Source organism: Epinephelus lanceolatus, chromosome 6 (genome assembly GCF_041903045.1).
Source record: "Epinephelus lanceolatus isolate andai-2023 chromosome 6, ASM4190304v1, whole genome shotgun sequence".
NCBI lineage: Eukaryota > Metazoa > Chordata > Actinopteri > Perciformes > Serranidae > Epinephelus > Epinephelus lanceolatus.
The window spans coordinates 28,752,004-28,777,182 of record NC_135739.1 but is presented as its reverse complement, the minus strand read 5'-3'; the positions used below and the strand labels follow the sequence as shown (position 1 = coordinate 28,777,182).

The 25,179-nt window shown below is 40.3% G+C and overlaps 1 protein-coding gene across 4 annotated transcripts; it reads right to left on the bottom strand.

Annotated features, from left to right (window-relative positions):
- Positions 1–105: 105 nt before the first annotated feature.
- Positions 106–23,630, bottom strand: LOC117254185 (protein ENL-like). Of its 4 annotated transcripts, none has more exons than XM_033622260.2 (12): positions 23,522–23,630; positions 16,821–17,001; positions 14,669–14,751; positions 13,279–13,422; positions 11,205–11,330; positions 6,294–6,947; positions 5,619–5,709; positions 5,384–5,495; positions 4,141–4,240; positions 3,465–3,542; positions 2,152–2,223; positions 106–1,520 (listed from the first exon to the last, which is right to left on the bottom strand). In XM_033622260.2, the coding sequence occupies exons 1-12, from the start codon at positions 23,531–23,533 to the stop codon at positions 1,392–1,394; spliced, it is 1,782 nt and encodes a 593-aa protein (XP_033478151.1). In that variant the 5' UTR covers positions 23,534–23,630; the 3' UTR covers positions 106–1,391. The 4 variants fall into 4 exon arrangements, with proteins under 4 accessions (XP_033478151.1, XP_033478153.1, XP_033478154.1 ...); XM_033622262.2 differs by having other exon boundaries at positions 5,619–5,706; XM_033622263.2 differs by having other exon boundaries at positions 879–1,520; positions 3,474–3,542.
- Positions 23,631–25,179: the final 1,549 nt, after the last annotated feature.

The window sequence follows — 25,179 nt, the reverse complement described above, 5'->3', positions numbered from 1 at the left end:
AGTCGAGCCCTTTCATGCACGCCAATATGAGAATAAGGGAGGAGGAGGAGGAGGAGGATGAGGAGGAGGAGGGATGGAGTGAGGGGGCTTCATTGGGATAGGGAGGGGGGTGAGCTGTTGGGAGGAGGTCAAGGCTCAGCTTTCAGTGCGAGGAAGTAGAGGGGAAACTTAACACAACATGTGTTTTCAAATGTTCAGACAACAGAGAAAACTCATCCAAAACACAGTCGCACACACACACACACACACACACACACACACACACACACACACACATACACACATACAGCACACGACGTGTCAGTGTCTTCATGTACAGTGTTAGGTGTAAGGACCTGGGAGACAAACATGTGCATGAACCTGGTACCACTTTACTGTAACTCACCTATATTATCTATAAGCACTGTAAAGATTAAATAAGGGGTTCACAACACACTGTAATACAGTTATAAGCACATATAAGGACTTTTTAAGATGTCTATTAAGGTACAGTAAGTGTTTTTACTAGGATGTCACTAATTATCAGTTCATACACCAACCTCCACGTAGAGGGAGTTTCAGTATACGTACATATATCTGCTTATAACTGCATTATAGTGTGTTATAAACTACATACACTGCTTATAAAAGCTGAAGGGGGGTGGTTGAAGTAAAGTATGACCTGAATCTGTATTTGTTTGCCGTGTGTGTGAAGGAGGGAAACCGGCTGTTGTTTGTGCTCGAGCTTCACGAACAAAGAGAAGTCGGTAACCACAAAGACAACATCTCCTCTTAAAAACCTCTGCAGCGCTCGCATTCACGCACACACAGACATGCACAGTCAACACACACACACGACTCAAAGAGTATGTTGGGAGAGAAATGAGCTCCAGCTGACAGCAGGGGGAAGGGGACTGAAGTGTTCTGCCGAGTAAGGAGTGTGCGTGTGAAGGAGGAGGAGGAGGAGGAGGAGGAGGAGGAGGGGAAGTATGGGGTTTGCAAAGGCGGGAGTGCAGGAGGGTGAAGGAGGGGGTGTGGGGTGCATACCACAGCTCTGCACAGACTCAAAAAAAAAAGAAAAAGAAAAGAGATGTGTAGTGAAAATCCTGACTGTAGACGGAGTTCAGACACTCCGCTCCTCCTCCACCCTCCCTTCCACACCTCCTCCTTCAGTGTCCTCCCCAGCGTCACGTGAAGGTGATGTGTCTTCATGTGTGCTTGTGTTTGTTCGCGTGTTTCTGTTTGTGTGGTAGTTGTTTGATGGTTCAGTCAGGCCTATGACAACAGCTGCGACACGATGTGGCCGCTCGTCCCCTCCTTAAAAAGAGGAGACGGTGGTGGCGAGTCTACCTCCACCTCCGCCGCCGCCGCCATCCACAGGCCGGTTTCCCCACGCCGGTTTCCACTTCCTGTCACGTGGCTGTCGCCTCCAGGTAGCTCTGTAGTTTGCGGACGGTGGATTCGTCCAGTGAAAAGAGGTCAAAGTCAAAGGTGGTGTTGGTCACGTTGAAGTGGCCCGTCTCCTCAATCAGGTTCACAATCTGGAAGAAGTGATCGAAAATCATTTAGTCTTTCACATCACATTATTCCTACAAAATAACTCCAACAATATATTAAAAGAAAATTGCAAGGTTAACCAGGTTAAATTAAAACTTTTTTAATACCACATGGATTGAAATTTAATCCTTGTTTCAAGATCAAGTTGGAAAGTATGATATAAAACCAGTCAGAAAGATACAGCCTGGAATTACTTATCTTTATCACATTTTTCTGCACCGTTTCTTTCAGCACTTCCCGGCAGTACATAACAATAATTCCTAATGATATAATCAATTTAATCTAATCTAGTTATTGCGACCTGGACCTGGCTAAGTGACATAAAATGGATGGATGTATTAACCAATTAAAACTGATAGCTTGATTAAGGTTCACGCTTAAAAGGACACTTGCCCATTATAACTTGATGAGCTTTGTAATGACTGTAGCAAGCAGGGGTGACAGTGTTTGCTACAGGTCTGATGGTGCTGACTGAAGCTCTGCTAAAGAACAGACTGTACAGCCTCCTACACGCACAAGTCACTGTCACAACAATAGCAATGGCATGGGAAAATGGCATGATGTTTTATCAAAATGAAAACAGTATGCAGTGAAAATGGAGGCATGAACACACACCTGCTGTAGGACGTTACGCTCCCTTAAAGCCATCAGTCTGCGATGGAGGTCCACCAGTTCTTCTGTGTAGGCCTGCAGAGTATACCGAGGAGAAACAGCATGGTCAGTGTGCGCTTGCAACAGGCTGTGTCTCTAACTCTTGTGGGGGGTTTCTCCTAAACTGCATTATCTGTCTGGCCCTAACTACAGTGCTGTTCTCTTTGCTATTGCAAAATGGAGAAAACTAGGGGATCTTACTGGCCAGATAATCATGACTGATAAAGACGCTGGGGGCAGCGCCTATTCTAGAGGCGACCGCATGCGGCTGCATACGCTCTTGACTCTTTGGGAACAACTGAAAAAGATGCTGAAAAAATGCCCTCTGGAAAAACGCAACGTGGACACATGCCCTGAGGCTGCTTGGTGCCTTTCTGTAATCTTAGTTTGTCACTCAAGTAAGGTGGCGCAGGCAAAGCAAGCTAATCATTTTTAATGCATTATATGTTGGTCAGAATTACAATCTTGATTCTTTTGAAAAAGTGACAGTCCTAGAGAGTCAAGACTCAGAGGGGGAAATAAAGACTAACGATATTCTTAGTCTTCTATGATCTTGTTTTTCGTCTGTATGGCTATTTAACGTTGGTGCAACATAGTGAATCTACAAATCTAGAAACAGAAGGGTGTTTTGGGTGTGTTTAGGGTGTATGGTGTGTTTTTATTGTTAACATGCATCCTTTGTGTGGTTGACCGCCAACAAAAACTGACTGAAAACCATAAATGCCAGGAGAAAGACTCGACTGGTACACATACAGTCAAACTATCCTTTGTTTAGATTGTAATTTGACAAATTCAGACAAAGCTTGTGATTTTGGGGCTATTTAAATAAACTTCACGTGACTGACACCAAACATATTGTTTACAGCCTCTTGGGTGTTTCTTTTTGCTCACTAAAGGCAAGACGTTCACTTTGGACTTTTTCTTTTTTAAACTACACCCTGAAGTAGATCTCGTTTTTTGAATTTGATCAGTGTCAGATTTGACCTTTTTCCCAACGTTTCAATAAAATCCATGAAACTGAGCGTACTTTAATGTGAAGGACTGATATAAGACCTGTTTACCAGAGTTTCATTTTATCACTACATGAATCATCTTGTTGCAAAGAAGAAAGAGGAGATTTCTTTTCAAGGGTTCATAGGCCAGTCTGTCTGCACATCTGGATCAATTCACTGGCCCTCACTCCATCTTGTATTCATTAATGCACTCATTGAATCTGGACAAAATCCTGTGTGTGTGTATGTGTATGTGAGTTAAAGCATAAAAAAAGTTTGATTTACCCTTCCTACCTTGTCGTATCCCTTCTTCAACACCTTCTCTGAACGAAATGAGGAATCTGGACTCTTTCTGCCTGAAACCTGCAGAAAAGGAGAGCAAGAAAGAGGGAAAGGAGGACAGAAATTATACAGAGAGGAGAGACAGAGGCAGTGATGTGAGACCGCAAGACTATCTGGGACACCGATCACAGTTAATACAGCTGAAATGTAACCACGTCTGTGAATGTCTTTAGGCTATTTTGTGTTGGGCAGGAACCCAGACATTATGAATACAGCATTTAAATTCAAAATGCGTTGTCTCTATCTACAAAAATGCCTTAGACTGTTTTTTACAGTATTATTTGAATAGTTTTACCACAGAACTAATTTCTTTAGTCAATTTTAGTCTCAAAATATAAAGATACAAAATGTAATGCCTTAGAAAATTGCTGATCATGTTGTCTGAGGATTATGTTGACAGCTTAACACTGAAAAATGCTGGGTGAAAAACGCAGCACTATTTTGAAGAATAAACAAGAACAGAATCATAAAACAGCAGGTCACACTCTGACTCAGGCAGTAGGTCTACAACTGTAATCATTCATGTGCGGTTTTACTGTTTATCTTCTAGTCAAACTATTTCCGTCCATGTCAATACATCTATGAAAGCGGGCGGTAAAATGAGGTCTGTGTGACTCACTTTGTTATTGGAGGAACTGTGTTTCTGCTGGGGCGGAGCGGGGTCTCGACTGGGGCTGTGCGAGCCGTCACTGCTGTCACTCTCGCTGTCCAGGCTGAGTCTGACAGGGGGGGACAGGACGAGGTCAGAGGTCAATCACACACAGACTGACAGACAGAACAGTGTCATGCTGCTTGGCATTGTACTTGAATTTGTGCATCTTTGACTGTAATTATTATTTGCTGCTGACACAGCGTCTGTTATCACCCAGTGAAGGAAACATAGCAGATATTTAAAAACCAACAAGATTAAACAATATTGTGGGGACAGAAACCCTGACCATCTTTTAAGTCCACCGCATGTCACAGTGTGCAAGATCGGTCTACTAAAATCTGTCAGTCTGTAATTCTGAGTCAGATTTTGTGATAAAAGCCAGTTAAATTGTGGTGCTACAGTTCACTGTAAATAGACAAGAATACAGATGCAAGCAGAACATTTCTAACCACTTGAAAAAATCTGTAAATGTCAGAAAAAAAGATTACAATATCACAAAAACGGTTCTTACACTTCGGTAAGATGGAAGAGATGGTGTATTGATAAAAACAAGATGCATCAAAGTTTAATGGAAACAGACTAAGCAAACAAATCATGATGTATGTGACTTAAATGTCAACTGCAGAGACTAAAAAGGGCGAGAGATGAAAATATCTGATGTGTAGAGCCACTAGCAGGTAACCTTCCTCAAACTGATACATAGAACAAACATAGCTGTCACATTTTTTAATCACATTGTTTTTGTGCTCTTTTAAATACATCATCTCACTGAGCCCTCTTCTTCTGCAGAAGTTTACTGACACCCAACTGGAGAATTAGCATCACCAGGTATTTATCTTGAAGCTCTCAACTCTTAATATACTCATAGCAGTGCTGGATGCAAATTCTACATTAATTTGCATTTTCTTTTGCAGGCTTTCTTGAAATTTGTTTAAAATTTATGTTAAATTTGGATGCAAACTTGGCTAGAGACACGCCCCGAACTAGTGCACGGATTTTATGTTTTGAAAATGTGGTAAAACAATAGATTTTGATCATAACACTGGCACCTTTTGGCATTAAAAAACTTGAAAGAGGAGAATGTGGATCTAGTTCCAGGCAGGGTAAAGTGAGTTAGAGCTACATGTGTGTTTTAGCAGTGGCAAAGTTAAAGTGCATTCTAGGACCAGTGTTTTTACTGACGACCACAGGGGTCTTTAGCGAGACTCACCGAGAGTCACGGTTGGGGGGGTTGGTCTTGATAGGCGTCTCCTCCTCTGAGCTGCTGTCGTCATCATCCGACTCTTCCGATTGGATCTCCTCCACCATGGATCGAAGGGGGCCTGGGAGAAGAGGACAGAGTCACACAAACTGTAATATAACTCGCTTTAACCCGTTACCTCCAGAAAACTCTTTAACACGCCCTTATTACGGCTCTATGACACAAGGTGAATAGGTGCCTGTACCTTGCCCTTGTTTCTGTCCTGGCTCAAAGTCCGAATCTGAACTGGAGTCAGAGCTTGAACTGGAGTTGGAAGGACTGGAAACGGCTGACTGCTGTAAGAGGAGGAGGAGAAGAAGAAGAAGGAGAGGAAAATGATGAGGGAAAACAAGGGAGCAAAGACACGGACAGAAAGTTGGGACAAAAAAAGAGAAATGATCAGAGTTAAGGATTAACATGATTAACATTGTGCTGTTTTTGACTTCTGAAGGGCCGCCTTTTGTCCTGACTCTATTTTTGGGAGACAGAGACATTCACGATCTGAGCTTTGGAACTAATTAGGTCTTTCATTTCTCTCTATGAACACAGGAACAATATGAAACTGGAGCTGAATTTAGTTATTTAAAGTAAATTGAATGTTTTCTTTTGGTTTTCTTGATCACAAAAAACACATTTGAAGCTTTCAGAAACTGTAACAGGCATTTTCACTATTTTCTGAAAAACTATTAATCAATTAAACAAGTAAATAATCTGCAGATTAAGCAATAATAATAATAATCTATCACTAATATAATTTATTATCAAAACAATGATTAGAAAAAAAAAACAATTTTTGAAACCATGACATTGTAAAATTCTTTTCTTAAAGCTTCTTCACTTCCAAAATTCTGAAAATGTAGCTCCCGTGTAGCCAACGTACCTCTGACTTCGACGATGCTTCATCTTCTGAATTCGACTCTTCGGACTCTGGAAGTTTCTTGGGCTCCTTCGGCTCCTGCGTGTCATTTTTGCCTTTGGCCCAGCGACCTTTTTCCTTCTGAGGTTTCTTCTCTGAGTAGGGCTGACTGGCAGCAGATGAGGAGGAGACACGAGGTGAGGCTCCCGTGAAGGCCCCGCTGGACGGCCCCTTCGGCCCCTCTGAGCTGCCCTTCTTCTGTTTCTTAGCACTGGGTTTGGGAGACTCGACAGTGGAGGGTCGTTTCCCTGGGGCTTTAGACTCGGCGGGCCCTCCCCCGCCTCCTCCCCCGCCGCCCCCTCCGCTCCCAGCCCCCCCTCCTTTCGGGGACATGCCCTCCATCTTTGACTCCTTCAGTGTGAGTTTAGGCTCCTTGAAGGCAGCCTTGGGTAAGACCTTGACTTCATCTTTCACTTTGATCTCCGACGGCTTTTTTGAAGATGAGGACGAGGAAGAGGAAGGATCACGGCCACTCTTGCTGCTTCCGTCTCTGTCGTTGTCTCCTTTCGATGTGGCTTTGCTCTCAGAGTCTTTTCGGGGCCGTTCACGGTGCTCCTTGGTCAGTTTGTGCGGTTTGGGTCCTTTGCTGCTGCCACCACTTCCCTCTTTGCTGGGTTCCTGGAGAGAGAAAACAAAAGCACCATCATTGACAATCTGCTAACAAGGCACTCAGACAAAGACACAATGAAAAGACACAGGCTCATCTGCACCTCATCACGGTCTTGCCAGTCTGAATGGTAATCACATAGTTTAATTTGAAGGAGATGTCAAACTAGGCACTTAGGTCAGTGTGAAGTAATCATTTCCTCAATGATTAGTCTAAAAAAACAACAGAAATACAGCTAATTAAACCGTCTCTCTATGTTATAATGAGACCAAGTTTACAGCCTCACTCGTAGCTCTGTGAGACTGTTCTTAGGCACAGTGGTGCTTTGAGCTTGACAGTAAAGTCAGCATGCTCACATGCGCATTGCAAAAATGCTAACAGGCTGGTGTTTAGCAGGTGTAATGCCTATCATGTTCAATCTCAGTTTAGCATGTTAGCATGCTAACAATTGCCAATTTGCACTAAACACAAACTAAGTTGATGTTAATGGGAATGTCACTAGATTTGCAGGTGTTTGGTCATAAATCATCCAAATGTCAACCTCATGGTGACGCCAGACAAAAAGTCAGGGGGTCACCAAAGTCAGCAGGATTAATCCTCCGGGGAACATGAATGAATGAACCAAATTTTTTGCTAATGCATCGAACAGTTGTTTAGATATTTCAGTCTGAACCAAAGCAGTGGACCTATTAACAGTCTTCTCCCTGGTGCCGTGCTGCTAGCATTGCCAAAACCAGAACCCCCCCCCCCCCCCCCCCCCCCCCCCCCCACCCCCCACACACACACACACACACACACACACACACTTTTGTATGCCTCCACACATCAGTCAAGTTTCTTTCACAGTTTACATCCATGTCTGTGAAAACATAGATGCTTCACACACACATCTTCCCCCTGGGCAGCACAGAAGATCTATACAATCAGCACAGTTTCAAGATTCAAGATCACCAATTCCTATCGGGCCAAATATCTCCCCTTCTGTTCCTGATATACAGTACAGGCCAAAAGTTTGGACACACCTTCTCATTCAATGCGTTTTCTTTATTTTCATGACTATTTACATTATAGATTCTCACTGAAGGCATCAAAACTATGAATGAACACGTGGAGTTATGTACTTAACAAAAAAAGGTGAAACAACTGAAAACATGTTTTATATTCTAGTTTCTTCAAAATAGCCACCCTTTGCTCTGATTACTGCTTTGCACACTCTTGGCATTCTCTCCATGAGCTTCAAGAGGTAGTCACCTGAAATGGTTTCCACTTCACAGGTGTGCCTTATCAGGGTTAATTAGTGGAATTTCTTGCTTTATCAATGGGGTTGGGACCATCTGTTGTGTTGTGCAGAAGTCAGGTTAATACACAGCCGACAGCCCTATTGGACAACTGTTAAAATTCATATTATGGCAAGAACCAATCAGCTAACTAAAGAAAAACGAGTGGCCATCATTACTTTAAGAAATGAAGGTCAGTCAGTCCGGAAAATTGCAAAAACTTTAAATGTGTCCCCAAGTGGAGTTGCAAAAACCATCAAGCGCTACAACGAAACTGGCACACATGAGGACCGACCCAGGAAAGGAAGACCAAGAGTCACCTCTGCTTCTGAGGATAAGTTCATCCGAGTCACCAGCCTCAGAAATCGCAAGTTAACAGCAGCTCAGATCAAAGACCAGATGAATGCCACACAGAGTTCTAGCAGCAGACCCATCTCTAGAACAACTGTTAAGAGGAGACTGTGCCAATCAGGCCTTCATGGTCAAATAGCTGCTAGGAAACCACTGCTAAGGAGAGGCAACAAGCAGAAGAGATTTGTTTGGGCCAAGAAACACAAGGAATGGACATTAGACCAGTGGAAATCTGTGCTTTGGTCTGATGAGTCCAAATTTGAGATCTTTGGTTCCAACCGCCGTGTCTTTGTGAGACGCAGAAAAGGTGAACGGATGGATTCCACATGCCTGGTTCCCACTGTGAAGCATGGAGGAGGAGGTGTGATGGTGTGGGGGTGTTTTGCTGGTGACACTGTTGGGGATTTATTCAAAATTGAAGGCACACTGAACCAGCATGGCTACCACAGCATCCTGCAGCGACATGCCATCCCATCCGGTTTGCGTTTAGTTGGACGATCATTTATTTTTCAACAGGACAATGACCCCAAACACACCTCCAGGCTGTGTAAGGGCTATTTGACCAAGAAGGAGAGTGATGGAGTGCTGCGGCAGATGACCTGGCCTCCACAGTCACCGGACCTGAACCCAATCCAGATGGTTTGGGGTGAGCTGGACCGCAGAGTGAAGGCAAAGGGGCCAACAAGTGCTAAACACCTCTGGGAACTCCTTCAAGACTGTTGGAAAACCATTTCAGGTGACTACCTCTTGAAGCTCATGGAGAGAATGCCAAGAGTGTGCAAAGCAGTAATCAGAGCAAAGGGTGGCTATTTTGAAGAAACTAGAATATAAAACATGTTTTCAGTTATTTCACCTTTTTTTGTTAAGTACATAACTCCACGTGTGTTCATTCATAGTTTTGATGCCTTCAGTGAGAATCTACAATGTAAATAGTCATGAAAATAAAGAAAACGCATTGAATGAGAAGGTGTGTCCAAACTTTTGGCCTGTACTGTATGACGCTGAGTAATGGTGTTTCATGCTAACTATTGTGATGTCACAGTGAAGTTGACCTTTGGGATATGAAATGTGATCACTTCATAATTAATTTCCTATTAGACATTTGTGTTAAATTTTGTCATAATAAGCATAGGAATCTTTTGACCACCAAATTCTAATCAGATTATTCTTCAATCCAAATTTTTGTGCCAAATTTAAAGAGATTCCCTCAAAGTATCTTGAGATATCACATTCACAAGAATGAGACAGACAAGATCACAGTAACCTTGACCTATGATCACCACAATCTAATCACTTCATTGTTGAATCCAAAGGGACATTTCTCTGCCAAATTTAAAGAAATTCCCTGAAGGTGTCCTTGAGATATGGCACTCAAACAAATTGGACAGACAGATGGATGGACAACCTGGAAACGTAATGTCTCTGTCTGTCTGTGGCTAACACCAGCAGTGAGGCATAAAAGAGGTAGTTCCTGACATACCAGTACACAAGTTAAACCTAGATAGTAAAATACTCTGCACTACAGGATAAACAGCGTTTACACACTGCCAGTCTGGACTGACAATCATGGGCAAACAGGCTGTGGACTACATTGCTTGTACTGCTGGAGTTGCATTAGATTAGACTCTTACTTTGAGGGACAATAGATAATAGCTCATTTAAATGTGTGGTAAAACTGTTTGCAGTAGACAAAGTAAGCATGTAATGAAGGTTGTATCCACAGGAGTGGCTTTTAACAGAGCTCTCTGGCAAAGTGATACAAGTGGAGGATGATATTTCCACACTGTTCATCCACTTATGAGCAAACAGTTTTACAGGTTTTCAAACTTGATATGTACATAAGAGGCTTCATTGTAATAGACTCGATGCAGACTGGAGGAGTGGAGAGAGCGCCCATGTGTGAGTCTTCAGAAGTGGCTCTCGTTGACTCTTTCTATAATCAGCAGATGGACACAGCTGGATGAAACCAAGTCCAAGCCAGCGCTCAAAACACACCCCCTCATGCCACAGTTATAATGTGGACTGAAGAAACATGTATTTCTCAGTCACAATGAAGGGGATATTTAGTTTAATAGTCATAATAGTCATAAAAGCATTTGCCATCAGTGCAACTTGTTAGTCACCAGTGTGTGTCTTAAAGTTTTGTAAATTATACCAAAGTCAAATTGTGTCTAGAGAAAAATATAAGGAGTAATTAAGAGACAGGAAGAACTATGTAACGCTACAAATTAAAAACAGTGCCATTAATTCCAGTTAAACAACAAGACCTTACCACCGTACTGGTCTGTGAAAGGTTGACACCAAAACAGTGGCAACCATGGAAAATGTAACAGGATCAGTTTCCTGTTTTCTCCTGATATGTCCCGTCTCCTGGCAGATAAGCCGACTGAGTAATTCTGCATACAGATGCTCAAAAACAGCTGGCCATGATTAATAGCCTGAGTCAGCCTGTTCTCAAGGCCGATTCAATGATTTTGTACGATGTTCATTTAGATGTTTGCCCCTATATCCATCGATAAAAATTGACTGGCATAATCAATAAAGTTGTGACTTCTGGTTAAAGACTCTAAATGAATGAGCCAGCTGACAGTGCTAGTGAGATAAGTCAGATAGTGTTTGCTTGTTGGCAATTCAACCAACCTTTGACACATGAGATGTCTTGGTCTTCTTGGGGTCTGAGAAAGCAGAGAGGGGGATGGTGGGGAGCATCGGGTAGTCTGGACTGGGCCTCGACACGGCTTCAGCCCCCTCTGGAACCACCAATACCTGAAATTAAAAAGACAAGAGTTATGGAGCCTCATACACTACACAGTAAATCCACAAATATTGTACAGAGCCTTTATTTACTTCGATTGAAGACAGAACCAGGCTTTTATAGAGCTGTTTTTCTGATTTTCCCACAGACAGTGTTAGGTGACTCACAGTTGGAGCACTTCTACAGCTTGAATGGTCGTGAAACTCCTGGTTGAATCATCAGCACTACAGATAAACAGCTGTATTGCAAAACAACCTCCTTTTTAATTTAGTTGACGACTCCCAAGGTGCACTTTTGGACGAAAAAAATACTATCGCTTAGCTTAAAATCTTGTTACATGCACCACTAATGGAGAGCAGAACCTAAAAATAACAATGTTAAAAGCAAATTAAGAATCCTGCGCACTGTTCATCACTTATACTCACTTTATATACAACATTTTTGTCCTCACACCTTCATTGTGAAACCTACACACCTGTCACTGAGACATTATGGTGTGCAACAGACTTTTTTTTAGATTGCAACCAGGTGTTGACAAAACTGACTGGAGCTTAAATCACTTCACTTTTAGATTCTGGATATTTTTTTGTGAATTCAGCAACAAGAGTTTTGTTCACAAATTCAACTAAGAAGCGTTTTGAAGTCACAACTGCTTTGACTGGATTTCTCTCCATAGCAACAGGAGCTAAGGCTCATGAGAAGTGTAGTACTTCGAGCCACCTGCCATGCTAAACATATGGAAAAAAAAAACGTCCCAGTTTTCAGTGTGAAGTAAAACTGAGAATTTCAGCAGGATTCAAGTTAAATTCAGACTCATTAAGCTCTTTTTAGAACCACAATTTATTACCAGTTTCTCGATCATACTTGCCAACGTTTTTAAGTATGATGAATAAGCAGCACGGGCAATATGGCCTAAAAATATTTATTATTATAATATCACATTTTTTTAGTATTTCCCAGCAGTATATAACAGGTACTCCTAATGATATAACTAATTTAATTAACACAACCTGGACTCCTACGCACACAATCCAGTGTCACAACAATCCTACATTTACACAGTGTTCCTACAGTGTAAGGAAAGTTAGATTTAAGGCTTTTTAAATCTATTTTTATAATGGCCAAAACTGATGTTGTCAGGAGATCTGTTGCTGCTGACCCTCGTGCTGGTATTGGAGATTGCAGTGAAGGCTAGACAGAGATGAGGGTAAAACAGATCTGGGAAATACCTGCCGTTTGTTGGCGAGGTTTCTTGGTGATTTTATGTTTCTCACTCTGCATGTGGGATTTCACTGCCTTGACTCCCATCGTGCTGAGTTTAAAAAACTTTTTGCAAGAAACACACTGAGCCTTGCATTTTTTGGAGAACAGTGAATCGTCTGCTCTGGCCAAAAACAAAATATGATCCTGATCTGCGAGCTATTTTCTTTTTTAATAGAAGCTACCAATCATTTTGAGATTTTACAATTGAAAAGGTGACTTATAAAATTCTACTTTCCATGTCTTAGCATTTTAAAGGCCAAGTGAAGGACTGATTTAAGAAATTTTAAAACCAATTACAGCCTTATTTTTAGACTGATGAATTCAATGCTGTTAGACTTTTTAAGGATCCACAGGAACCCTGTCATAGTGTGTTTAGTTATAGGTCCCACCAGCTCACAATGCAATATAAAAACTTCTTGTAACACACACTACTGCCTATGACAGGCAGGAGAAACTATTTAAGACTTATGTCAATAACTCTTAAGACTTTTTAATAACCTTTAAGGCCTTTTTTGAGGAAACCTAAATCCTTTAAGACCCGCAGATACCCTGCATTAAAGATAAAACACTTCCAGAACCAGCATTCACAATACACATGATGAAATGCATCATGTGGTAGTTTCTGCTATTGACTCTTTTCAGTCATTCAGCCATCAGTCCAGTGAACCAGCCAATGTGTGTATCAGGCAGCCTCACCCCTCCAGCTTTTATCAGCTTTCTCCTGAATTCTTTGGTGGGGTTGTTGAAGGTAAGCTTCTCACAGCGCAGGTGGTTGACTGGTGGGTTGCCCTCCAAGTTGAGGAATAGATCGTAGTTGAAACACACCTTTTTTGGCTCCTCCTGAAGGAAGGAAAAAAGGATAAAAGACCATTTTAAAACTCTGGCAGCATGTGTGACACAAGCTAATTTGTGCCTGTCTTTCAGCATTGCACCAACACATTTTATAACAAAAGATAAAAGCTGAATGAATGAACTATCACCCAGGAAGTTAATAAACAGACACAGCCACAGCGTGCACACTGATAAGAATCATCTAACATTCCTCACTGAAGCTGTAGAGAAGTGGATAATTAAAGCTGACAAAAAGGCATTAAGACATGCTTGATAGATTAAACAAAAATGTCTTTGTATAAATGCAGACGGATTAATGGTTGCTGATATTTACACTCCTCTTGCTTGCCTTTTAAGCGTTTTCTTGATCCTCTGGACAGATTTGTCCATTGTGTACAAGTTAACTGCACATAAGAGGAGGATGAAACATTTTGGGTGCAGTCCAGAGGTTTAATATTACAAAGAGCTGCTGGAGACGATGGCACAATAATGTGCAGATACCACTTAAGCGTCATCCTTATCTTATAATGAGAGTAAAGTGGGTCTTTCTTTCTTTCATCATTCACTTTAATGGCTGATGGAGACTTAAAGGTGCCAGTATAATAGTGTGTGCTCGTTTTATTTCTCTCACTTAAAGAGCGAAATTGTCCCCCTTATAAAAGTTTTACTAACACAGCGGTGCCTTCTGATTGGCTGAGTGCATACATAAGAACTCTGACTGGAGGGTGTGTGAGTGTGGCTGTCCAAGGTGAAGCCATTCACAAAAAAAATCAGTTACACAACACTGCATTGCACTTAAACTTAAACAAACTACAGGCACTCAGAGTAATCTGATTATTGTTGGCTTTGGACAGTAACCTGATTTCTGAAACATCACGTTAGACAGAGCAACCAGTTTCTTTTATCAAGTTATGGAATTAACCTGGTTACCACGGGTAGATTTCTGCTGGAAAAACCTGTTTTCCTCCCAGTAACCCAGATTTCTGTGTGCATGTAAAGGCAGTCTATGCTTGGCTTCCTTCAGTCTCTAAATATTTCAGCGCAGCTCACAAGAACTACATCCACATTAATAGTAAAGATTCTTTAGTAAAACATCTAAAACATGTGCCAAAAAAAAACCTCACACAACTCCAACAATATTGAAGCCTTAATTATTTATATATTTCCTAAAGCCTATGCTGTCCCCAAAGCCTAAATTTCCTTCCTATAAACACAGCAACCACACAGGTTATTATCAGTGTCCAGTCGGTCTTACCTTGTTCTTGAAGTAAACCTCAATAGGCATGAGGAAGCCTGCGTAGCCCGACTCCTCCACTTTGTATGGAGGCTCCTTGCATACTGCAGACAGACCAAGACAGAGCAATAATTATTAATGAACACTCACATTACTCTTATCAACAGAATGACATATTGAAATAATGACTGAGGTAAAGTAGATACATCTATGTAACTATTTAAATACCAAGAAACAAATACTCCTTTAAGTCTCCCACTAAATGGGGTTAAAAAACAAATTATGTTATTTAGAAAAAGTCTTAGCAAATTACACACGAACATGGACTCAGTGTGATGGACAACACACTGATGATTGTAACCAAAATTTGCCATGATCGCCATTATAATAATTCTGTACATTTTGCCAAGCGTTTGAGTTTTAACCGCACTTAAACACAAAACAGTGATACATAATAATAAATCATCAATGACTTCTTACTAGGCCAATATGTATCCATGTTTACCTGACAGAAAGTAAGCACACCAATTTATAAAAGGGACAGAAAAGTAAAGAACAAATGACTGTTTATTTCACTAAACCTTTATACACACTAGTCTAGCGCTCTGTTTGAGGACACAGTGTATGCACACTCTGACTTTGAGCTCTGTGAATGATCATATATGTACAACCTGATTTGAAAAGTAAGAACGACATTGCCAGGCCCATCACGATACCTGTTTTGTTGGACAATACATTGTCTAAGAAACAACTGTGATAACCAATATTATTGTCATTTCGAGACCATTTTATGCCACTAATATAATGATACTATGAAAGCATAATAATGCAAGTACACCCTTTCAAAGAGCAATTAATTGTTAATTCTTAAAAATATATTAAAATTAAAAATTATATTATTTTCAGACACTGGAATTGGAATATGAATAAAACATTTTTAAAGCAGTACTTAAAACCTGGCAACATGTACAAGAAAGTATGTCTAAAATTATAGTACCTTTATAGGAGAAGCCTAACGTTACTCAGTTTGAGACAAAACCAAAACCAAGTGATGCCTCTTGGGACTCACAGACACGTTTAGTGAAGCTCAAACACCGCAATTACTTCTATAATCCGGCCAGTGTGCTGCCGGGATGGATGGCCTCGGCAACAGGATGTTTGCTAGTGGATTTACGGATTGGAGAATGAAGTTGGTGGAGGGTGAAACAGGGTGTCTTCAGGTATCAGACACAAATTTAGGACCAATTTTTGGACAGATCATCTTTTTCTTATTCAAGTCATGCATGCAAGTATAAAGGTAAATAGTATTTGTGGTCATGTATAGAGGAATATGACTTTTCAGAGTGACGTAAGTAAATCAACCTTTTACCCACAGGTGAATTCTAGTATGAAGTAAGAAGACAGTATTAGGCTCAGTGGTAGGTTTATAGATTTTAGATATCAGAAATAAGGACTTCCACTTAACAGAGCTTGACTAATTTCAATAAAAGGAACTAAAGGACAAATAAACCATATCAAATATAAGCGATTAAGATTGCACATGTTCAAATTTAAATCTATTTAATGACTTTTATGCCCTGATATTTGTAACATTTAATTTAAAACATTTTAAGACTTTTTAAGGACCTGCAGACACCCTGGTAAAACGACAAATGACGGACTTTCTGGTCTTTGCCACAGGTCGGTAAGCTAACGACAATCAGGACTGCACCTTCCGCTTCAGACAAACTACGCTGAGTTGCGTCTTTAAGGGCGTTGTTTTATTGCACAAAAAAAAAAAAGACACTCCCTGCACCTAAGTCTTATGATGGTCGGGAAAGCCCTGCTGTATATTCTGACATCATGTTGGCTATAATGTTGGTGACATTCTTACATAAAAAATGCGCATGTAAACCCAGCAAAAACAGGCCGTATCGAGGTCAGCAAAATGATCGAGGTCATGCTGATATATCCTATGATAGGTCGATATCATGACAGGCCTTGACACTGCGCCTGCTAGATGCCCTATTTATTTCTGTTTTCATCATGTGAACTGTATTTTGAATGTTTCATGCTGTATCTATTACTAAATGTCCTTATGCAGCATCTAAAACACTTAATTGTCCTGGTGTATATGCTGTGAAAATAAACTTTTGAGAATAAGTGTTCCAGTATTCTTATCCACCGGTCTCACCTCTCTTGGGTTTGGGGAAGCTCTCATGTAGGCGGAAGACAACCTTCTCTACAAAGTGCTGGATGTCACCGGTCTCTGGCCCTCGTACAAACACCATCCAGTCGTGGGTGAAGCCTTCTGATGTCACCTTCTTCCTTAGCTGGGCTCTATGGCCCAACTCCAGCTTCACCTGCACCGTGCACTGAAAAGAGACAGACAGAAAGAAAGAGAAGAGTCAAGTACAGTTTATCACGACACCAGGCCTGTAGACGTGGGAGAATATACACATCCGCCAAAAATAGGTGAAATGTGAACTACAAGGGCGAAAATTTTCAGATTAGAAACTGATGGAGATGATGAAGAGCAGAAACATTTGTTATCTACGCTTTGTACATATTGTGGTGAGCAGAGAAAAGGTCAAACAAATGCCTCTACATTGTTTTCTTCTTCCCTTGAGTTTTTCAGACTCTAAACGACGTGTGGATTCTTTGTTTCCTACGATTGAAAGATGTAATGCTTTTCTTTTCTTAGTCTATGCTTATATAACCTGCATTAGAGGTCACATGTCATATACAGCATGATGTATTTCTAAGTATTTATGTCACAAATTAAATGTGTCGGACAAAAAAACAGAGGTAACCTAAATTCAAGTGAGTTTTCACTACATGTTTTAGTCTATGAAAAAAAATAGGACTGCAACTATCAACTATTGTAAGTCAAATCAATTTTATTTATGCAGCCCAAAATCACATATTTGGCCCAGGGGGCTTTACAATCTGTGCAATATATAGCACTCTTTGGATCTTTGACTGAATTTTAAATTATTTATTAATCTGCAGATTATCTTCTCCATATATATTGTTTTTTTCCATTTTATAGATCAAATAATAAGAGAAAAATCACAATTTTTCACAATCACAATTTACTTAAGCCCAAGGTGACGTCTTCTCGAGTCACTTACTTTATTGAACCATATTCTGAGTACCACCACATAAGATAAAGTAACAGCTTATCCTCACAATCCAGAAGTGGAAACTAGGAAAATGATTGTTAAAGTCAAAGTAGTTGTTGATTGATTACTTGATCAATTGCTAGGGTTAGCGTCTGTTAAGAATTATCTGAATCCCTTGCTTATTCTCACTCAGAAAAAAAAAAAAAAAAAAAAAATCATATTAAAAATGTGATGCTTCTCTAGTTCATGTACCTTGAATCAGATATCACATGTTAGTGTTTTCTAAGAATCAATATCACTAATAAATGAGTCAGACTAAAAAAAAGAGGAAACAAAAAACTTCCTGTAAAAATAAAAAGATGGTTAACCTGAATTTATGTAGGTTTACCCTACGTGACTTCCTTGCCTCTAACATACGACTGAAATCATAGTTGATACTCAAACTGCTATTTAGAGCTGAAACGATTAATCATTTATTATATAAGCAGGTAAGTAAGAACATTTGATTTATATAGCGTCTTTAAAAACTAGACTTACATGATGCTTCACAGGTGCACAGAAGAGATAGTATGATGAAATAGATAAAGAATTTCAGAGAGTTTAAGGAGTTTTTAAGCAAAAATGGCAAAATGCCTCTGTTCTGTTTCTAGCTTTCTATAATAAAAAAATAATAATATCTTTGAGTTTTGGATAACTGGTTGGACAAAATAAGATGTGAAGACGTCACCTCAGACTCTGGGAGACTGTGATAGTTTCCAATAAACATTTAATGGAGAACATAATGGGCTATGGCAGAGCTGCAATGTACAAAACATATGATGATCTTATAATGTATGATGCACTGTTATAGGTTAAACTACCCAACAATATGTAAATTAGAGCTGAAACAAATAGTTTATCAACAAGAAATTGATCAGCAACTATTCTGGTAATTGATTAATCATTCTTTTACGAAACACTTGATGGTTCCAGTATCTTAGATTTGAGAATTTGCTGTTTTTTTGTTTTTTAAATTTTCATTATATTTATCATAATCTGAATATCTTTAGGTTTTTTGACTGATGGTCCAACAAAAGAAATAATCAATTAATTAAATCACTGTGAGAAAACGATTTGCAAATTAATCAATGACGAAAATAATCACTAGTTACAACCTTATGCCACAGACTTCAAAGCTGTAGATTACAGTGGCTGAGACACCTTACAAACGGAGCTTGACTAAGACAAAAGCAAAGCGGGTAGTGAGATTAAACCAAGGGGACATTATTCATTTGTTTCTGATTCCACCTTGAACAAAAACCTCTGAATCTCTTTTCTGGAGTGTGTGTACTTTATACTCAAGAGGAGAGGCTGAACACTTGGTCTGGACAAACACAAAGCTGGACTGGTGTCGGGACGCTCCCTGTGGAATGGGAGTGATTAGCTGTCCGAGCCGACAGATCTCAAAAGGTTTGTCCAGAAGAGGGGCACATTTTTGGGCTACCTCTCTGTGCCAAGAACAATGACAGCGACAGGACATGGTAATGATACTGTGCTGGTGTGACGGCGGTGATTGGCATAGCAAGTGAAGAGGCTGTGGAGATGGGAGTGCAGAAGGGAACGAGGAGGTGGGGGGGGGTGTGGAGACGAGAGGGGACAGAAAGGCACTTTATGTCCAGGGGAGGACTGAAGAATGTGGGGATTTGGCCCCGGCACAGAGCAGCTCGTGAGCTGGGACTGAGTGGGGGGATTAGAGGGGACGGGATTGAGATGAGCTGGTCTGGCACTCCCTGGCTAACTCTCTCTCTCTCTCGCACACACACACAGACACACACACCTCCCCTGCCTGGCACACTGCCCAGCCATTCTGTGGCAGTAATGCCCTTAAACTCCAGACTCCACCACACCCACAGTGAGCAGCCGTGGAGTCCCTCCAACCATCAACAATCCCCCTCCACCCACCCCACGACTCTGCGAAATCAAGAGTGTGATAAGGACAACATAAAAATCAGGATGACAATGAGCCAAAGAGGAAGACGGTGACTCGCTGTTAGAAATCAAAGGGAACAATAAACTGAACGCATCATAAAAACAAACATGGAATTTCTCCCAATAATCTCAAAGTCAAGAGCCCAGGAGGCAACATGAGGCTGAGCTGATTAATTAGCTCGACAGACTAATTAGGCTGATCAGGAGCTACTTTCATAATTGATTAAGTGTTTAAGCCATTTTTCGAGCACAAACACAAAATATTTACTAGTTTCAGCTTATAAAATGTGAGTACCTGCACACAGTAAAATTATTACAAATATTTTGTGTTTTGGACAAACAATCATACTAGGTTCTTTTGACAGTTTTGTGACATCTTGTAGAGCAGTTCACTATTTCTATTTCCGATAAACAAATGATTTGCTCTATAAGATGTCAAAATAGTGAAACGCCTGGTATGATCAATTAATCAAGAAAATAATTGGCAGATTTATTAACATTTAACATAATTAGTAGTTGAGGCTACAAAGAAAACACTATGGCTGCAAATAAAGATTGTTTATTGTCTGTTAAATCAACTGATAGACATATTATCAAAATCATTATCAAAAAGTGAAACCCAAATTGTTGGAGCTGCAATTTTTTTGACAAAAGGTCAAACGTATCACAACATATCATTACAAATGAAGCATTGTGGTGCTAGAGATGTCCCAGCATACAAATAATATTCTAGATATATGGAAACTAGCCTGTCAGGTACAGACTCCAGCACAAAAAAAAAATTTATATGAATATTTTTTTTTAGGAAAAATGAAATGCAAAATTACCATTCCCATCAAAACTGCGACTCATATCGCAATCTGTCTGCAATATATATATATATATATATATATATATATATATATATATTTTTTTTTTTTTTTTTTTTTTGCAGATTGTGCAGCTCTAGTCTATGACATGTCAGAAATGAGTGAAACATGTAGATTACCATTTCCTAGAGCCCAAGGTTACATCTTCAAATTGTTCGTTTTGTCTGACTGAACTGTCCAAAACCCAAATATATTGAACTTACAGTGACAGATAACAAAAAAAAGGCAGCAAAACCTTAAATTTTAGGGAGAGAGAGCATATGTTTGGCATTTTTTGATTATTCAAATGATTAATTTAACAATTCTACTGATGAAATGCTAAAATATGTGACTATGCTCTACAAAAGGAAAAGGAAAACTACGTTAATAGACGCTGGCATGAATTGAACTGAAGTCAAATTGTCTGAAAATATGAAGAACATATGTCTAAAATCTGACTACTGACTATAATTTCTACCATTAATCAGAACATTTACAGCCCAGGAGGCAATATCAGCCTGGGAAAATAAAGACGTAAAATGAAAAACACCTTGATGTACATGGACATTAATTGAATTACAGCACACTGCCTGAAAATGTGACACACTGGGGACATATATATAAAAAACAATGATTGTGTTTCTCAAACATTTAATTCTATTCTACTAATATTAGATACACGAAATGAATTGTGGCAACACGTCCATTAAGCTTTCCTCTATTAATGGCAACAAAGCCACTTACATTGACATGGTGCATGCACACTCTCTCTCTCTCTCCTACACAGAGTTCCGATTGAGGGGAAATACAAATTTTGGCAGACACACTGGCTCCCATGAAAACAATGAACTCCCAGCTGACATGTAAATAACACCCCTCGTGACCATGTTAATCTCTTCTAGCTAATAAACGATTACAATAAAAAAAGTCAGAAAGTTTCCCTAGGAGGGGATGCGCAAACAAACAATCATGACAGCAGCTGTGTTTTGATGAAGCTGCAGGCTCCAGCTAAGTCCTTCATCATCACACCAGACCTTTCTTCTCAAAGAGATGAAACTGTTACTTGTACTGGAAAACTGGTCGATCCCTGGGAGCCACAGGGGAGTCACAAATAGCTTATCTGCAGCACCCAAGGAAAACAAGTGAGTATTGGAAATAGGGTGTGTGAATGAGTGTGAGGGGATTTACAAAAAGCTGCATGACCACTCATCCTGTCATCCCAACCGCTACATTCTTAAATGGAGGTTTCATAACTAGAAAACAGCTGAATTTCTCAGTATTTGCACACAAAGTCATGAGGACCCTGCTTTACTGTACATGCATGAATCGCTCTGGCTATGTCATGATGTTGTAATGTGCAAGAAATAAATTCAAATGTAACATTTTCAGAGTGAACTTGACCCTCCTCTGGATCTGACAGACGCAACTCCAGGTTTATTGGGTGTACCTATATTGCAACAAACCTGCAATATATCTTAATTTAATGTGCTATAATGTTCACCTACATCACTGAGGGCTAACAAAATATTTGTACCACCTTCAAGCAGTACAATTTGATAGGACCACAAATCTCAGCCTCTAAAATGACCATGAAGTTGAATCGACACCTCTCTAAACCAGATTAACAACAACAAAATGTTATAACCTTTATGAAGGTATGCTTAATAGCAGGGCTGCCTTATTACAGAGCATTATTTTTAGCTACGTGTACCAATAAACTGGCAAGTGTGCATGCATCTGAGTAGCAAGAATGAAAATGTGATGCAAATCTTTCACATGTAACAGTTAACATTCATCACTGACGTACAACTACACCCCTCTTATAACTTGTAGCAGAAGACTTCCTCTGGATGAACACTCACAGATCTAGTTAAAACTTCAAAGGGGCCAACACTGAATGGAGACTAGCTCCAAGAAAGTGGCTGAGCCACTTTCCATGGGTGTGTGTGGCCTAACCATCTGAAATATAGTCCTGAATAACCTCAGGCATTTAGAGAGTAACCCATTTTAAAGCAATATCTCCCTCACAGTTAGCAGATACAGCATGTAATTTGGTTTGGTTTACCAGCTTTCCTGTTCTGTACAAAATAAATGGTGCAGCTTTTGATGATGACATAAATCTTAACTGTGCTAATTTATACATGTAATATTATTACATTTGTAGAAGCAAAGGTTTCCATACCAGTCCTTAAATTATGTTTCATATTCTGGGTTTGTGCCTCTCAATGACCAACCAATCCATGGGTGGTCTTCATAACCTGATTCAAGTTAAACGTCTGCACACACAGAGACTGTCAGCTTTTCCACCATGCTGCATGCATTTTAGTCTACAACCAAGAATGTGGTGAGCCTTAAACATTAACCAACTGTTGGCAAATAATGCAAAGGTGCTGCAGAAGTTGTATGGTCGCTGCTGGTTTTATTAGCCTTGCATGTGAGGTTTCAGGCCGCTGGCAGTGGAAACACCACCCCGCCTCTCCAGCCCAACCTGGAGAGGACAAATCTTTTCCCCGGCGCCTTGTAGCGGCTCCTTAGCCTTTAGCCAACGGCCGACACTCTCCTGATAGGTAGACTAGCTTAGCTTAGCTACAACAAAACCTCGACTCAAATTGGTCTGCATGGTGTCTAACAATGTGCATGTGCGTTTTAAACACGGCAGAAGAGAATAAACACCGGTGTATATCTCTTTGTGTGCCTGGTTGTGGCTACAGCTATGCAGCGGTGCTGAATGGTGTGGTAGACTGAAGCTAGCTAGCGGTAAATACCGATGTATGAGTGCCCAGCTAGCATAGCTCCAGAGCCAAACAACTACGAGTTCATTAGCAGCAGGAGCATTTTTTTTTCTTCTGGCTAGCAGAACAGAGGATTCATTCCTGCCCTGCCAGCGCGCAGCCTGCTGGCATTTTCTCCGTGAAAAGTTCAGATCCCACAAGGAGACACAAAAGCCACTGTACCTGGTTCTCCATGTTTCTCTGGCCTCAGTGATTGTTGTATTTATTTACAGCGGCGTTTGTGGAGCGTCTCCCCAGCCTCTGCTCCTCATTGTGTGTCAATCCAGCCCAGAAGCGGAAGGCAGACGGCTCCCCTCCCCTTCCAGACGGCTGCTGGCAGGCAACCAAAACAGAAAGCTCTCTCAGCCAATCAGAGAGCGGGAAATTTAAGCACTCTTGAAAGAAGCCAATCGGAGCGCTTGGGAGGCGGGGCGGTCGCTGAGCTGCAAATACAATTAAAGCATTTTCTGGTGGTTTTCTCGAGTGACAGCGAGCTTGTCCCAATGGTTACAGCTCTGTTTCAATTGTAAAATGCACATGACGCTAATTGATTAATCGGTGTTCGATTGCATGGCTTTCACATTTAAGCGTATTGCTATTAGTCTGGCAAATGCAAAATCAATAATATGAACAATGAGTTTTATATCTTACTCATGCAACTTGTAATTGTGCATATTTTGGATTTGAACCTTAGTGCCATCTTAAATTTGCACTCTTACCTACTTTGTACTCCGACTGCTGCACAACAATTTCCCTTAGAACATTTTTAAAATCTCTTATCCTATCTTAATGTGCCACAAAATGTTTACAAAAATATATTATTATTGTCACTATGCTAAATTTTCTAAGTGCACACTTTCCCATTTTTATGTACATAGTCTGCTACACTGAGTGTGTGTGAGCTTTCTGATTGACCTAAGGCCAATGCCTCTGTGTCATAAACCAGTCTTGTAAAACCATAATAAACTCACTATTGCTCAGGTACAGTGCTTAAGTACAATTTTGGTGCATTTAACTGGAGTATTTCCAGTTTATTTAATCTTTTTAATCTCTACTCAGCTACATTTCAGAGGGGAAATATGATGCTTTTTACTCTACAATCAACTCTCAGTTCCACCTGGACTGGCCACATTAAAGTAACCACCTGCTTACATGTAATGCATCAAAAATAATCATCCAAAAACATAACATCATATTGTCAGGGGGACATTCATGCATGCAAAATCAATATTATTGATACTGTAAGTGCATTTTTTTCTTCTGAATGAGTATTTTAAGTGTCCTATTGCCACTTATACTTGAGCATATTATCTCATGTCTTTAATCGCTTGTGACAAGCACATTTGAATATCAGTATAATTTGTATTAATGAGCAACAAGCTGCTTCCTTATCTTTTCCCACAAACATGGCAGCTTTCTTGAGAAGATAATTTGATTGTATCCTAATGTTAATGTGTCGCACATGAATTAATCTTAAGTGATGCATTTTCTGCATCACTGAGATAAAGGTTTTCTAAATGTGTCTATCTGAATTCATGTGTTATAACCTCGCACACCACAGATAGTTACACTGATTTCGTTTAGCCTCTGCTTAAAATCTGAAATGTTTAATCTGAGCAGAAAGCAGTTCGTCCCCTGATTGAAGACATCTCTTTTATACAGAGTCAGTGAGTGAGGGCCCATTGCAGTCAAGTCTCTGTGGTGCTCAGACTTTGATGTGAGATTATCGGGCCTCAGCTTCGGGACAGAAGGTCACCACTCTCTCACTGGCTTGGTGCCTCCCCTTCTTCCCCTGCCGCTCAGACTGATCCAGTCTGCCTCTCAGTCAAATCTGAGTAAAA

What these genes read in the sequence shown, in the direction of transcription:
- LOC117254185 (XM_033622260.2), bottom strand. An exon ending in GATACGACAAGGTAGGAAGG is followed by an intron (nt 2,224 to 3,464) that starts GTAAATCAAACT and finishes TATACTCTGCAG; the next exon opens with GCCTACACAGAAGAACTGGT. An exon ending in AGCGTAACGTCCTACAGCAG is followed by an intron (nt 1,521 to 2,151) that starts GTGTGTGTTCAT and finishes CACTTCTTCCAG; the next exon opens with ATTGTGAACCTGATTGAGGA.